Raw genomic sequence first — 16457 nt, 5'->3', positions numbered from 1 at the left:
GTTCGCAGCTTGTAGGTGGTATCGCAGATACTTGTAAAAAAAAAACAGTTCCTCGATTGGTGCGCTCGTTCCTGAATTATTTAGCCCGGGGATTTAACTGGAACAGCCTGTATATCACCAAGACAACACTGCAGTGCTCATCTAGTGTTGATTGATTTTATTTTTATATACATATCGTATTCACAAATACGAAGGGTGGAAGAGACAAAGGGAAGCACTGCCTGTTAAAGTCTCCTCCCTAATGCACATATAATGGTTACAACAATTATGAGCATTGATATTAACAAAGTCGACAAAGTATCGCCAACACGAAAGCCAAGCACGATACGCCCTAAAGGTGAAATTCACACTAACCTTACAACACAACACAACACAACTAACAACACAAGACAGTAACTGAATATTCAAATCACAGTGGCAATTAAAAACATTTGACTTTTATTTTAAATGACGAAAAATAACAATCTTTATTAATTTGTGGCGGCAGACAATTCAATCCTTGCACAGAGCGGAACAAAAATGTGTGTTTGACATAATTTGTTCGGGATGTTAAATACCCCCTTTGTTCCTGCCCTTGTGCGATTACTGGGATATAGTTTCTTAAAATTTATGAATGGTAAGGTCATAGTGCATTTAATAATACGGCGGCTATTTTTTTATATTAGAAGTGTAATTAGAATTAGACGCGTTATGCATATATGCGTTATTGAGAAAACGCGTGACGCTGCAGAGGTATGGCAGTCGAAAAACAATCCTAATGGCCCGATTCTGTATTATATGTAATACTCGGAAATGTGATTCATAAGAGACTCCCCATACACATACACCATGTCAAGTGGAAATGCGCAAATGCATACTACAAAGTTAAAATTACAGACGGTGAGAAATAACGTCGAGTTCACATCAGAACACTTATATCATATGATGTATTCTTAATGATTAGTCTGATACGAGGCTGGAATCGTAAGCGGGGATCAACAATGTGCCCAGAAATTTCACTTCGCGGGAGACTTTTAACTGAGCGCCAAGCAAGAATATTGATGAAGGTGGAAAAACTATGGACTGAGGAGAGTGAAAAAAATCATGACTATTTTGTTAGCATTTAAATTGAACCTATTAGTTAAACACCATTCTGTTAATTTTGGAACGTCGGCTTGCAGCTGCACAGCTAGTTCTATTAAATTCTGACAAGTAAGTTTGTGTCTTATATCTCGTAGAATTTAGTATAGTTAGGTAGGTCAATTATGCAAATCATAGAGAAAAGAGTTCCAAGAATAGAACGTTGAGGTACGCCAATGCCTGAATAAGCGGGTATTGAGAAAGCCCCCAACAAAATAGCAACTTGAGTTCGGTCAGTAAGGCAACTCTTAATTAGTTCAAATGCAGGACCTGAGGCCCCAAGGCTTGCTAACCTACTTAAAAGAATCTCATGAACAACACAATTGAATGCTTTAGCAAAAATGAACAAAAACAGAAAGAGCTAAACCGCCATTATCAATTGTTTGTTCAACGCATTTTTGAGTGCTTAAGTATCTTCGTTAAGAACTTAGAATACAGTGAAGAATTGTTTTTCTCCAAAAAGAATTGGATGGTTGCCTTTCCAGTTCCTTACCAAGCTCATGTTTTTTGTTTTGTTTTTCTTTATACACTTTAAGATTCCATACGTAATTCACGGGGATCTGAGCGTGATATACTTATTCCTAGAAAGTCTTATCGTAGTAGCAGCAGTTATAGCAGCAGTAATACACTGCGCAAAAATTTCATATGCCTCCTCAGCACATACAGAATTAAGAACATGACTCCAGTCCATACCTTTTATAGTGTAGATGTATTTCTGAGTGTCAAAGCGCTCAGATTTGGTGACTTGCAGACGAGTAGTCAATGTAGCTGATACTGGAAAGTGGTCTGTAATATTACTTTGTATAATATCAGCACAAGCTAATTTACAATCGTTAATCCATAAATGGTTCAGCAGTGTGTATGAATTAGCAGTAAGTCTGGTGGGCAAAACAACTGGAACGACATAGCCTTAACTAGTGAGACAACTGGAAAACATGCTAAAAGCTGAATAATTATCGTCTGGGATATTAATATTGAAATCACCAGTAATAACCACAGACTTATTTTCATGCAAGAAATAGTGTAACAACCGATCAAACGCTGGCACAAACTCAGGAACGGATCCAGCTGGAGGACGATAAACCACTCCGACAATGACGTTTTTGAGAGGGTTGGAAAACGAAGATTTGTCTAACTCTACCCATAAACTTTCACAGAAGAAACCATCTAAAATCATGTCGTCTGGAATGGAGAACTGTATGGGGAGCTATAAACAAACCAGCACCCGCGCCAGTATTGGTAGTACTTAAACAATCACGACACTTGAACTCAGACCTGAAATTTGTGTATTGGTATACTGCCGTATGGTTGCTTTTTAGCCAGGTCTCGCTAACTGCGGTCGTGGAATTTTGATTCATGGTATGGAAAAGAGAACTAATATCGTCAAAGTGCTTCCTCAAGCTTCTAGCATTGAGGTGAATTAGAGAGGCACCCATATTTCTCAATTGGCTGGTATACCGAATGACGTAGACACTTTGAAATATCTGACTGTGACTTTGGAGTCCGTGCGAGAAAGACCAAGAGAGAATGTAGGGGGTGTCAATGGCATACCTACCTTTGATCTCGCATTGGCCGGTCCAAAGGATCTCCAACCATTTGTTTTAGCAGCTTCGCGTGCGTTTGTAAACAGCTTTTTACTAGCTGGTATAAGGCAGTCATTGATCTATATCGGGCAGTCATTTTCTTTAAATTCCAAGCTTCTAGAGGATAGACGAGAGTTTCACCTTTTTGTTGGAACTCTTTATTTTTGTTCGCGACATAAATCAATCAATTATGTTCTTTTCACACGGTGAATCACATCAATGTCACGTGCCTCTATATTGAACATGAGAGGACTGATGTTCTGAGGCTGCAGCAACATAAAAAGGACAACAGATCATCGTCTATTTTGAAGTCAACCTTTGTACCAATTGCCTCGATTATTTTCGCGCATCCCTCGCCTTGCGAGACAGGAATCCCTTTGAACTCAAGATTATTCAACCTTGAGTATTGCTCGAGCTCACTGACCCTAAAAGATAACTCGGCATCATCTTTCTTTAGCTTGCCAATTTTCACTCAGTACAGTTTCTAGTTTCTTTTGGCTTTCATTTAATTTTTCATTCATGGAGGCAATGCTCTTAGTTATTTCTTCCATCTGCGTCAATATGTTCGAGTTTGCTGTCTTGAATAGCGCTTTTGAGTCATTGATGGCTTAGAGAAGTTGGACTTTCATAGTTTTGATTTCTTTTTCAAGCTCAGCGTTTGACGGCATGGTTGAAATATACAGTAGACTGAAGCAATTTCACACGAGCGAAGACTACAACGAGGAAAACCACATCAAACCACCAACCTGTCAACTCAAGCAAAAATGATGCTCCGTGGGCCGTCCAGTTTTATATGCTGCAGTTGAGCGACCGCGGCGACGCTTTCGTAGACCGTTATAGTCGTCCCACGTGTCAGCAGGATAGGGTGGCGATTGAATCCGGTCTTGTGGAAGAATTTAACGCGTCAGCAACAGTAGAGCAGATAATTTTGTCCTGGCTCAGGTGAATTCTCAAGCAAACAGTTGCTGCTCAAGCAAGTTCTTGCTTTTGTGACGTTGCTACCATGTAAAATAATTGGTAATTAGCAACGTCTCAATTTTTCAATGTTGTTTTCGCAACATTGTAGCAGCATAACGAAGACGGTCATTTGAAATATAATCAATATTGCGTGGCAGTAATGCTGCAATGTCACTGTAACAATTTGTGCTGACCGGGACACCGGCAGCAGACGTTGTGTTCCGAACGTTCACGCGGTAAACACCAGAGAATGAATATCAGAAGGCTTGCTCCGCCCCGTGGTAGGCCCTACACGCAGTATTTTAAAAGCTACACGTAGTTTATTATATGTCATATGCAGCTAAGGTATAGCATCTAGCTCAAGCTTTGGTTCGGTTTAATCAGCTAGGACTACGTGCATTGGTCCCACAAAAATTGGAAATAAAAAAAATGTCGCATTCGTACACACCGGACAACTCCCTCGTCTCCCTCACACTACAAGTGCACATCATGTAGCAATTTCTTGGGAACCTAATTACGGTAAAGGTTAAGGCCAATTTAATATGTAACGTCTGAACTCGCAGGGACTGTACGAGTACCACCTACTAGAAATGCTGCCCTGCACTGTAAATTTCAGAACACCTTTTTTGGTGTGTTTGAGGTGTAATTAGGGTGCAGCATTGCATATACTCCCCTATTACACCTCCTATGGAAAGAACAGTCACCAGAAGTGGTGTTAATGGGGTGTTAGTGTTTCGAAACACCCTCTTTCCAACGTGTTATCACATTTTGGTGTAAATATGGTGTAAATGAACAACATATATACTAATGAGACTTTTATTTGGGGGATATCCACAGTGGGTGAAACATGTGTTCCAGTTTGACATTTTCTTAAGAAAAGGCAACGAATGCATATGCGGCGAATAACGAATTACCTTCTTGTGCTGTCAGTACCTAATATTTACGACATGACTTCATCATTAACTAATACCATAAAGTAAAAATACTTGACCTGCCCAATGTTTTTGTGGACATTATGTCAGATGTCAGCCCAATACAGTGTGGCAAGCAAGTGCAGTGCATATTCAGCAAAAAAGAATTACGATAAAGGATTGGCAGAGCAAAAAGTTGTGTATTCACAGAACAGAGGAAGAGAGCATTTGCATATCGAATACAAGGGTACATACTGCACTAACAAACACGAAACCATGAAGAACTGTATGTTCAAGTGAACAAAATTTGTACTAATATCTGTATTTATTAATTTAATTTTTATTATATTATATTTTATTTATTTATATGTATTCATCTGTAACATCCGTATCATTTATGTATCTGTATCAGTTTGGCTTACAGTGGTTGCCGGAATTAGATTGCTGGGATTCCAGAGCCCAGCCATGTCATCTTCAGACATTCCTCAGACGCGTTCGCGGACTTCATTTCGCCGTGTCTCATATACGACACATGGTGCACTCCATTTACACCCTTTCCAGAAGGGTGTACGGATCCCACTGGGTGTAGGATTACACCAAAAAGGGAGTCAGTTATGATACCGTTGAAATACACCAATGTGGGTGTAAGGAATACACCTTTTCTGAAGGGTGTAACTTTTCCAAAGGGTGTTGATATACACCAAAAAGGGAGTCAGTTATGATACCGCCGAATTACACCAAAAAGGGTGTTTTGAAATTTAGTGTGTGGGGTGAGTTGTTCAAGTGCGTCGCCGAATTGCGTAAACAGTTTGCACTTGAAAACGTCCTTGTATCAGACACCACATTGGAAAAAATATTCATCGGTCTTGCAAGAAAGGCTCTTCAACAAGACCACAGTGAGTCACCAGGGGAACAGTTCACTTCCTTCACTTCACCCTCCAGCACCGACTCCCGTAGCACGTTAAGCACAGACTTCAGTACAGCATTCCGCGGTGCCAACTAGACCAACTACAATACGCAGCACTGCAAGGAAGAGGAACAAGAGAAACGGACAACACTTCATCCACCGTGCATGTGTTTGAGAAATGCACAATTGCCTGTTGTTATTCGAAATAAACTGCAGCTCATTACAGTGCATTCATCGACATTGCTTGGCTTATTTATAACTTTTTATGAGCTTCCATTAATAAAATATTGTGTCGTGGTACAGCATATCTATGATCACATGCTTGTATGTGTAATGGTGATAGGTACATTGCAGAAATACGCCAAAAGGACACATTTCAACCTATATTGGATGGTACTATGGTTCCACGATGTTTAAGATATTCACTGGAAATTTGTGTTTTCCCGATACGAACCAAATAAAGCCGAAAGTGCGAAACAGTCGAGCAAGTCGATCACCGTGTGCAACACGAACGGGCTATTAAATTAGGCTATTAAATAGGGATGCTAATTCACTGTCGCCCTGTGCCGTGATCCACATTGGAGGAAAGGCTGGAACAGCAGAAAGTTTTATCTCACATTTGGTAAACTTCGTTTCCAATGAGTTTCCCAAAGCCAAAGACACGCGAGGACTTCTAATCGGCCTATCCTCCCGTTAATATTGCTGTGGTCACGCATACGTACATTCACGACATTTCATAACATTACGTGGTTAGACTATTTTAGTTAGTTCAACACATCTTCAAGAACATTGCACGTAACCTAAACTTCAATTAGTGGTATTTTAAGAATTTATATCGTCCTAGAATGAATACAGGAAGGGAGTTGCCTCAGGACAGAAGCCGCCGATATTTCGAACAGAGACTGTTCTTCTTCTGGGCACCGTCCTCATCATTGGCATGGTATTTAAAGGGTTAGGTGTGACGTGTTTAAAGGTTCGTGCGAATTGTGAGTCAACAGCCCGGAGGGAAGAAAGGTTCCGTACGGGCTTCTATACGGGCGGAGTGAATGGCTGCTTTGTTAGAGTGTGGAGGCGATTATGTGAACGAGGTGTGAACATGGGTGTGAACGAAAACGTTCACATAATCCCCTCCACACTCTAACAAAGCAGCCATTCACTCCGGCCGTAGAAGCCCGTACGGAACCTTTCTTCCCTCCGGGCTGTTGACCCACAATTCGCACGAACCTTTAAACACGTCACACCTAACCCTTTAAATACCATGCCAATGATGAGGACGGTGCCCAGAAGAAGAACAGTCTCTGTTCGAAATATCGGCGGCTTCTGTCCTGAGGCAACTCCCTTCCTACATCTCTACCGGTTCGCTGGATTTCTACCCATCTAGAATGAATACAGGTTGCTAGAAGCTGGAGATGTGTATGAATTATCGAATATCGAATTATCGCCCCAGTTGTGTGCCTGTGGTGCTTTCATTCAGTTATCGATAATTCGCAACATGGGTTTTCTAAACACATTCATAGAACTTGCTCTCTTGAAACAACGGGAAATAATTATTTGCTGCTGAGGAATATCTAGCTCTTTCGTTACTTACTTACACGGGCAATGCATGTATTTTTGAAAGGCTTTCCGTTGCATAATTCTTACTTTGTATTCCGTGTTAGCGCCGCGAAAGTGCTGTTGCTACGGGCGACGGACAGACGGACAGATGGGGAGAGGAGCGCAGGAAGGAGTGTGGTCATGAGGGTTAGTATACGTCCTGGGCCGACTACAAGGAGAACTGCGCCGACATTGTTCTGGAAAATCTGCCGCAAATTGAGGGAAACCTCAGACTGCAAAGCCGACGGTAGGATTCGCAGCCACCGCTTCCCAGTCTCATCAATTCTATAACAATACCAACTTAAATTTTACTTGAGGCTCTGTCGACATCAGTGCTGTAGCGATTCGGAACATAAACGAAACATATTGAAGGAAAATTGCGCACTGACACTTTGTGACCTTTTCGAGTAATTGTAATTGCAATTTCGAGCACTTGTAATCATTAGTTTCGGTTTTCTATTTCTATTTCTTGCGTGGAGCTGCGAAGTAATTAGCTGTCTCCCTCTGTTATTGAGCTCTGAATTGCATGTTCAACCGCCTGGTTCACACATGGGTATTAGGGAAGATCGGGAGATTACCGAGAGTAGCATCGCTGTTCTTTTTCTACTTGACTGATAAAGAGAGCGCGCGCTGCATCCGTCACCATTACGATAAAAGCGCACTAGCGAGTTTTATATACCGTTGAAAACAGTGAGTTTTAGTACATCGTACAGTATCGCCTCTGCGTACATAAGACATACCGTTGGTGGTTCTGCGCACGCGGATTACATAAAGAGAACTTCGCGCATTTTGCAGAACCACAACGTCATTCCTTACGTACGCAAATGCGATAGCGTACGGTATACTAAAACTCTAGTGTCAACGTCAAGTTACTGTACCTACCGGAACCAACAGGGAGTGTTCGCGGATCGTTGATAACGTGGTCTCCAGCGTACAGCGTCCAATCATAGTATACTGGGCCTAGTCATGCACGCTGGTAGTGGTTCTGGTATGTACCATAAGTTCGCGCGGGCGTTATCAACAGTCTGCCAACATTCTATTAGGGAGTGTTCCCACACAATCATCGACATCTCAGGAATACCCCGAGATCAGGATATAAGGACATCCTTTGGACATCGAAGTACTGCATAAGGACGCCCCAGGGACGTTCCAGGGACTGCAGAATATGTATCCTTGGCAGTCCTAGCCAAATCCTGAGGATATCCGATTGGATCTCGATCCAAAAATTCAACAAGACTCCATGAGAAATTATAATGTTCCATTAGATTATTTTGATGGACAATCAAAACACCTTGTCGGCCCATTAAGAACTCCTAGTGGTCTGATAGGCATGTTAGCGCTCCGACAAATGCTGTCCCACAGCCCGTCATGTGAGCCGGATGGTCCCGCAATGAGGCCTGACGGTGCCACAGGGCTCCTGGTGGCCCAACAAAGGGTACCCAACTGCCCACCAGGTGAGCTTAGCGGTCAAGCTACTCGTCACCCGTCAAGCTACTAATGTTTTATGCCGTGTGATTCATTGCCACTCCGAATATTCTAATATTGCTTCAAGAGTCAGCTATGTGATATGTTCGTGATATGTGACCCCAATAAGACTTCCGTAAAACTGATCAGTCCACAGAGACTCAAGCTATGATCCAGCGTGTAAAGGCGATTGAGTATCTCGCTGATGCGCCTTCTTGCGCATCCTCTCATTTTATATTAAGGAAGGTGGACAACACATTACTGTGTCTTAACCGAACTGCACTAGCAAAAGAAAATTTGAACGACTGCCGCAGTACCCCTCCAAAATACTTATATCAAAGAAACACAACTGTGGAGGTGGGTATAAAGAAGATGTGATTGGGTAGAATGACGGGCATATATGAAACGTATAGCACTGTGGAGCTTCACAGCAGTTGCTTCTGCGTGCTGAAAGAAGTACAGTGACACCTCAAGGTATGCAATAAAGGTACGCTAGGAAAATGCTAGTTTCAACACATTCAAACCATGCTCTCAATAAACCAAAGCTATCATTCTTAGCTTCTTGCTGACTTTGGCTCGCCACGTCGTTCTTAGCACACCCAAGATTTTATTGCGGATTCCACATCCAGCCGAGCACTCCCCAGTAGCTCCTTGTTGCGTCGTAGTGCAAGAGATGACAAAAACAAACAGGAAGAAATTATAAGCAAAAATACAGGCAGAAATACCCCAAACAGTAGGCAAAGGTAGGGCAAGATGAGACAGAAATTTGCAACGGAATGTTGGATTCTAATTTTTCGTGTTAAAAAGAAAAAAAGAGACACAAAGAAACTAGCCTAGGCACATTCTCAGATGTCTAGGTTTCTGATATCTAAATACAGAACGGACGTGGCCGGTTCTAAAATAAACCCAAAACAAGAAATTCAGAAATGCAGATTGTTTCATCTTGCTACAACCCTCGGGGCAGATGGTAAGATGAGCCATGTCGTGTAATGAACTATATACAGGGTGTTACCCTATAAAAGTCTACCCGTGCCGCCATGCCATACACGGCAATTACTCAATGCAGGTGGCACATTGTGCGGTCTTCATATAAAGCTCATAAAGACATTTAATCTTGGTAAATTTCGAAGTGATTGAGTGCCGCAGCACGAAGTTATAACTCAAAACGTGCAATTCCCGTAGTCAAAACAATCAAGATGGCGGCGTTGAGAAGACTAGTTGACATGCTGCTCCCCAGACGGCGACATGTCGCATATCCTGCCAGCCGGATGGAACTGCAGTTTTCATTTCGCTTTCGTGTAACTGTCGTATTTTGCTCAGAAGTAAGCAACGTGAGGAGCGAAAATGCCGGCGTACTCAGCAGACGACACCCAAAAGAGATGTCTGCTTACTGAAAAGCAGTGAAATAACATAACGCGGGGACGTCTCTGCCTGGATGGACGGATGGATGGATTGCCAGAGCGACACGTCGCCGTCTAGGGAGCTGTGTCACAACTGCGATGCACAACACCACCATCTTGGCTGCTTTGACTACGGGAACCTCACGTGTTGCGCTATAACTTTGCGTTACGGTGCTCATCACTTCGATATTTACCATGTCCTTATGAGTTTTACACGTAGGCAACACATACACCTGCATTGAGTAATTGGCGAGCACGGCATGCCGGCGCGGGTAGACTTTTATAGGGTAACACCCTGTATATTAATTTTTGCAATCCAAACACCTACACGGCATCCTTGAGCCCACCGCCCACATAATATGCAATAAAACCACACTGAACCCGGTGTTATTTTGCTCGACCGTCCTTTGTAAACAAGGCACCGCCAGTCTGATGTATAGCTGGTCGCTCGCTTTTGAGTGCGCTGCTGAGGAAACAGGAACATTTGCTGGAAGATCCCAAGCAATATGAAAAAAAGAAGAAGGAGGAACAAGCGTATAAAGACGCACCTAATAGTTGACTTATCGCTTTCTAAGTTACATTAAATTTAAATTGCATTACATTTAAATTCCATTTAAATATAATGCATCTGCGTCTTGCCCCGTGCATATCGTCGGATGCCCATATTTAGCATATATCTGAATAATACGAACTGACGAACGAATAAAGAAAGATGATGTTGACTTACATTGACAGAATAAGCCTGCGACAGGCTGCTGCACAGCTGACAAGAAAAAGGACTACAGAAAATCGCGCTTTTTTGGGTTTTTTTTAGGTTCTAGGCAGAAGTAACCGATTTTTTGTTCTCTTCAACTCAAACACCAATACGGATAATTGTCACGTGCAATAAAGTGGATATGCAGAGCTAACTATGTGCGAAGTTTCATGCGCTTGAAGCAACACGTCGCTTGAGACAGGCGGCCTCGAGCAGAAAATGTCCCATCTTGCCCCGTGTCTCATGTTGCCACAGTTTACCCTACATTGAAATGGGTTGGCTCTGATTGTATAAATACGATGCCTGGGCGTAGGTGGCACCTTTTGGCCATCAGAAGTAGGGGACATATTACCCGTGACCCGCTACTCACGACAAGATCCGGTTTCAGTGTGTGCGCTAAACTCGAAGTCATTACCAAATCCTCAGCTCATGCTGGACACATGTCCTTTTGTGTTCTCATTGAAGTATATGTAAAGCTGGAAAAGTGCGGCATTTGCACTAGACTATTCTGATCGTAGGACGCTCACTGGATGTAACAACAACAACTTTATTTTGATATGATAAATGGGGAGTTCCATCACCAGGGGCCATACGCTAACCCAACACAGTGGAACTCAGGAACTCAGTACATGGAAATCGGTACAGTACGGTGACTTGATCAAAATCACACGTTCTCTGAGTGTCAAGTTGATGATATAACAGGCTTGTTGGTTTAAACATGTTGGATGAAACGCTTTCCATGCGCAGCAAGAACTGTTGGGAACCTGTTTATTATATGTAATGCATGCTTAGTGCTTACGGAAAATAACAGCAGGAAGCCTAAGCGAACTGAATTTTTTTCGACTTCTGTCCGAGCCAACTGTACTCTGCAGCTACGAAATCTGTCATCAGATCAGTGGGAATGCTCATAGTTACTTGCTCAATGTAATTTCGTCCCAGGTGAGAAAGCTCATCCACCTGTACAAAGCAGCACAAATGCCACAACAATGAATGCTGCGGTAATCTCGTCAAGCATATTATAGTGATCACACTGTTCCACACAGGGATTTCCCTACACCCCCTGCATTTTTGCAACCCCCCCCCCTCTGAAATTTCTCTGGTGACCCCACACAGCTCGGCCACCAACACGTTCTGGTAGAGAGTACGACGCAGCGAATTACATCCTGTACTGTCAAACAGATGATCGTACAATGCATTTGTCCAATCTGTGTGCTAGGTATTGATTGAGCTTCGTGAGACAAGATGGTAGTCTTTGTTCTTTGTCGGTCATGTGATTATGCATCTTAATGTTGAAATGCCGGTCATAATGAATTTGTATTCTAAGGTACTATGTTTAACGTAATAACATGTACAAATAAAACGGGAAAGCTGTGCAGAGGTGCCACCAGCGTGCCACGATTCTTTTCGTGTCTAAGAAAAATTCCTTAGTGGAACCTTCGCAAAGCATAACCCCCCCCCCCACACACACACACACCTGAAAGCTCGACCCCCCACAGCAGTGAATTTCTGGGGAAATCACTGATTCCACATGTAATGGGCTCTACAAGTACTGTAACTGTGCGTCAGGGGCGGATCTACGGCATCTTTCCTGGGGCGAGGGGAGGCCATTACAAAACAAAGGGGTGAAGGGATGTCAGGGTGCTGTAGAGCGTTTGCAAATGCGTAATAGAAATATAAAATATACTGGTGACCTCTAGCGCTTTGACAGGACACGCAGTACGCACCACGCTGGTTAGCACCTATGAACGCGAAAAGTGCGCGTCAAAACTGCATTTACGTCTCAAGAAGCTTAACAACGAAATCGATTAGCTGAAGGGGCTCATTTTAACTCTTAATCCTGCGGATTAAAATGACAGTCATAACCTGGGCTTCGAACAGTGAGCGAATCGGTGAATGACTTTGTCTACATTGAGAGTTGTCAGCAAGGCAAGGCTGATCAATCACGCTTTGCTCGTAGTTGACCGGATACATGTTTTCAGCCTACACAATGTAGAGAAGGCCCTCCCCACTGTCGTAGCATTGATAGGCAGTGTCATCCACGTGTCTCTCAAACACTATCGACACACAAGCTCCCATGCTTTACCTGAGTTAAATGAGTTTTTACCTGAGTCTTTACCTGAGTTTTTATGAGTTAGCCCATATTATTGAAACATAGGAGCCCATTGTTCACACTATCGATACATGATTTCCCATTCTTTTCCCAGATATCTTATCATGCGTGTGCGCGTCGCATGTAAACTGAGCGCCCCATTGTTACGTACTGATACATACCAAGGAGTTTCGTCGCTAGTGTGGATACCCGAGCCCACTGGCATAAAATGCGATGAAATGTGCCCCTTCACCATAAGGATCGAAGTCCTGACGTGTCTAAAAAGACCAAAAAAGCTCTCATCACAGAGTGTTGATGGGCTGGATTTCACCAGGGGCCAAGCAATTTTCATAGAGATAGAAAGGGTGAAATTCCAACTGACTAAGGATCTGAGAGAGCGCGGTTCGGGAAGGTTGGTAGCATGGACAAATAAGAAGAATGTGCCCAGGTCCCCTACGGCACCGTAGTGACATCATCGGTCAGAATAGATCAGATATGCATAGAGATTCCAACTGAGCACTGCACATGCCACTTGAGGTGGCGGTTGGTACCGCGGCGTCTTTTAGCCATCCAGTGATGGTTTAACCCCATCAGAGTGACATCGCGGTGTTTCGCGATGGGTTCCCGTGTCTAATATCTTGGCCTGCAGTGGCGATATCGGGATGCTGTTTCTTGTGACGAATTTCCCTTCCATCCCCCTACGCGTGCACCTTGCGGCTTGTGAGAAATCCTGGCGGTTGTCCAGATATTTGAAAATTCTAGGCAACCGTCGGTGCTTCTGACACCTTCAAAGTCTTGTAAATCCCGCCCGGACTGTTGGATCGAGACCAAAATTCAGTTCCAACCGGGCCTGGATTAGCTGTGTGATCGCGCAAATCACACAGGAACTGATCTGTAGTGGTTTCGAACTCGTAGGCGGAGACGCGTTAGTAAAATTCGTTTGTCCGAACTTCAGTGCCCTTGTTGGAAAGAAGTTCGCCTCGGACACGGTTCATACTTGGAGAACCCACTGTTCTCGACGCGGAGCACGTGATGAAATTCACCGCGTCTCTCTAAATTTAGCAGTTCTCGAGTTAGAGGATTCCGCGTTCACACTCCTCCCAATACATGGGGCCAGCGGCTTCCCCCCCCCCCCCCCCCCAAAAAAAAGCCTTCCCGTTGCTGCCACATGGTCATGTTTGCCTTCGTTATGAAGGTCTCAATGTGCTCTTTCCAACAGCGTTTGTCCCGCAGGCGCGCGATGTTCCGTTCTCCCGATATCGGCTGTACGGGATATCCCGATATCCCATGACGAGCTGCGAGGCTGGCTAGAGCCACCCTGAAACGCTTCCCACTTTTCGGTGTCGTAAGTCAATTACCCGATGTCCGATTTAGTCGAAATTTTGTGTGCGCGTGCTCTGTTCCCTGCTCTACAACTTTCCAATTGAGACCAGCCGTCGATTTCCAGTGGTTAAGACGTCATTCTCGAAATTCCTGACACCGACCACCGTTCACCGATTTTTGTCCCTGTCTTCAGGCTTGAAGCCCACGGCGGATCCGACTTCCTTTTAATGGGCACACGCACTCGACATGGGAAACGCGTAGAAACTTGCCGCATCTTTCTATCCCTCTCGGTTCTCGAGTCAGAACACCGTGGCAACGGCGGTTCTCTGATACATGGGCCTGGGGCATTTTTTTCGATATCGGGTTCTAGCTGGCGTAGGAAGGTGATTGAGATGTGTTTTTGAAGAGGAAAACGTCCTCTTTCCGATAGCGTTGGTCCCGTCTTCGCGCGACTTTCCGTTCCGTTGCTACATTCCGAGGAGCGCCTGGGCGCTGGGGCAAGGCCTGGCGGGCAGGTGGCCTTCCTGCCGTTTCTGCGCTGCGGGCGGCGTCCATTTCGCTTGCAAGCTTCGTTGCGTTCGCACGCCTTTTTCTGGCTCCCGTTGTCTCGCGTTCCGTCGTTGCTCTGGTGCCCTGGACTGCTGTGAATGTGTTTTTATGCCCTACTAGTGTTGCCTGGGGGTGCTTTTATGTGTGCACCCTGGAAGATAGGTCCAGAAGCCTTGCGATTTCTTCTATTAAAGGTTAGTTCTATGTTTGTACGATTCGTGCAACTTTTGTTTGGTATCATTCCTAGCGTGTGGGTTCTATTGCTTTAGGCTAGCAGTGTGATTATTACCCTTTTGATTCCCATTACCCTATGCTTTATCTTTCAGCTAAGTGTACTCGTGACCCTACCAGCACTTTTCAAGGTGAAGATGCAACATCGTCAGTGGCCCCGTTACTAATGTCTAATCTATGAATTTCAGATACTTTCGACGTATTCATTGCGGTGAACAACGCGGTTGGGACAGCACACTCACGACGTGGGAAGGTCACAGAAATGTTGAAAGACATCAGGTAAGTTACGCTAAAGTGCGTTTCAGAGCTCTTCAGTGACTTGTGTTTACTGCGAAACAGATTGGGCATACGCTTCACCCGTGCAACTTCGTCATGTGCTCCACGGCTTTACGGCTGTGCCACTGTATGTAAAAAATGCTGAGTGATTTTAATAAAGAATTTGCAGGGAAGTACAATGTGTCGCACCTTGTTGACTCTTTTACAGATGTGTGGAAACGTCGTAGCGGATGAATGTGAATTATGGATCTCCAAGTGGCGTCGCCCGCGTCATTTTCAAGATTGTACCCGTTTTGAAGGTACATAGTGAATGTGCGAGGCATTCACGTTCCTACTACGTGGTTATCCATGCGTTTCCCGTCTTCGCAGGTAATAGGGCTGTTGATAGGGAGAATGCTAGGCTACTGCAGACTGCAACCATAGGCGCTGTGTCTAAAGGTATGCGTATACGTCGATGCGTACTTCACAGTGACATTTTGCTGTAGCAGTGTTTTTGAAATTACATTTCTTGCAGGTTAAGCTCACATGACGCGGCAGGGAAGGGAGTCCGTGGCGAAAAGTGAATATAGCCGAAGTTGGATAGCGTTAATTTTTGCGCACGAAAGGCAAGCTGGACACATCGCAAATCTCCCGTTGTACGAAACACAGTGCAGCATGGTCGTCGGTTATGCCAGTGCTTCAACATATGTTTCAGCGTCGCACTTCGGACATTGCGGGCATATACCTTTAAGTTTTTCCCCTTGTGGACCGATGCTGTGTGTGTTCATGGACATCATGTTTTCAAAGACATGTAAGTTCTCAATAATAATGCGAAAAAAATGCTGGTCATGTTACGCTGTGATATAATACCTGGTGAGGTAATACGATGCTATGACGCTCAGTTTCATACGAAATAAGGTGTTTGATCTGATGTTGCTTGTTTGTGCCACTGATACGCACTGCTGTGCGGTGTTGATGTAATGTTCAAAGAACGCCTGTAAGCCTGGCTAAGGCACGGGAAAAAGGTCCACTAGAGGTCCGTAAAAGGTCGTCATTGACGTACTATGGACTTCCTTGGGACGTGCGCGGATGTTATTTTGGCAGTTCTGAGTACGTCCCAAGTATGTCAAAATTATGTTTTAGGATGTCCTCAGGATGTCTTCATCGTCCTGAGGGTAACATCATGTAAACGTCCTTATATTCATATGGTTGCCCTGGTGTTCCACATAGGCTACAGGCGTGGAGCGGCTCATTTCTTGCACTTGTACGTTTTTCTTCATTCTGCCTGAGGAGAACACAGATATTCTACTCAAGACGCTTGT

The 16457-nt window shown here is 44.1% G+C and overlaps 1 protein-coding gene across 1 annotated transcript; it reads left to right on the top strand.

Annotated features, from left to right (window-relative positions):
• Positions 1-8460: 8460 nt before the first annotated feature.
• On the top strand, positions 8461-16039 carry LOC135384739 (uncharacterized). Its single transcript, XM_064613929.1, has 7 exons — positions 8461-8524; positions 14616-14843; positions 14976-15011; positions 15069-15159; positions 15220-15283; positions 15365-15594; positions 15671-16039. The coding sequence occupies exons 1-6, from the start codon at positions 8461-8463 to the stop codon at positions 15461-15463; spliced, it is 582 nt and encodes a 193-aa protein (XP_064469999.1). The 3' UTR covers positions 15464-15594; positions 15671-16039.
• The last annotated feature ends 418 nt before the right edge of the window (positions 16040-16457 follow it).

The sequence above is a fragment of the Ornithodoros turicata genome, chromosome 1 (assembly GCF_037126465.1).
Source record: "Ornithodoros turicata isolate Travis chromosome 1, ASM3712646v1, whole genome shotgun sequence".
NCBI lineage: Eukaryota > Metazoa > Arthropoda > Arachnida > Ixodida > Argasidae > Ornithodoros > Ornithodoros turicata.
This window is presented reverse-complemented; position numbering and strand designations above follow the sequence as displayed.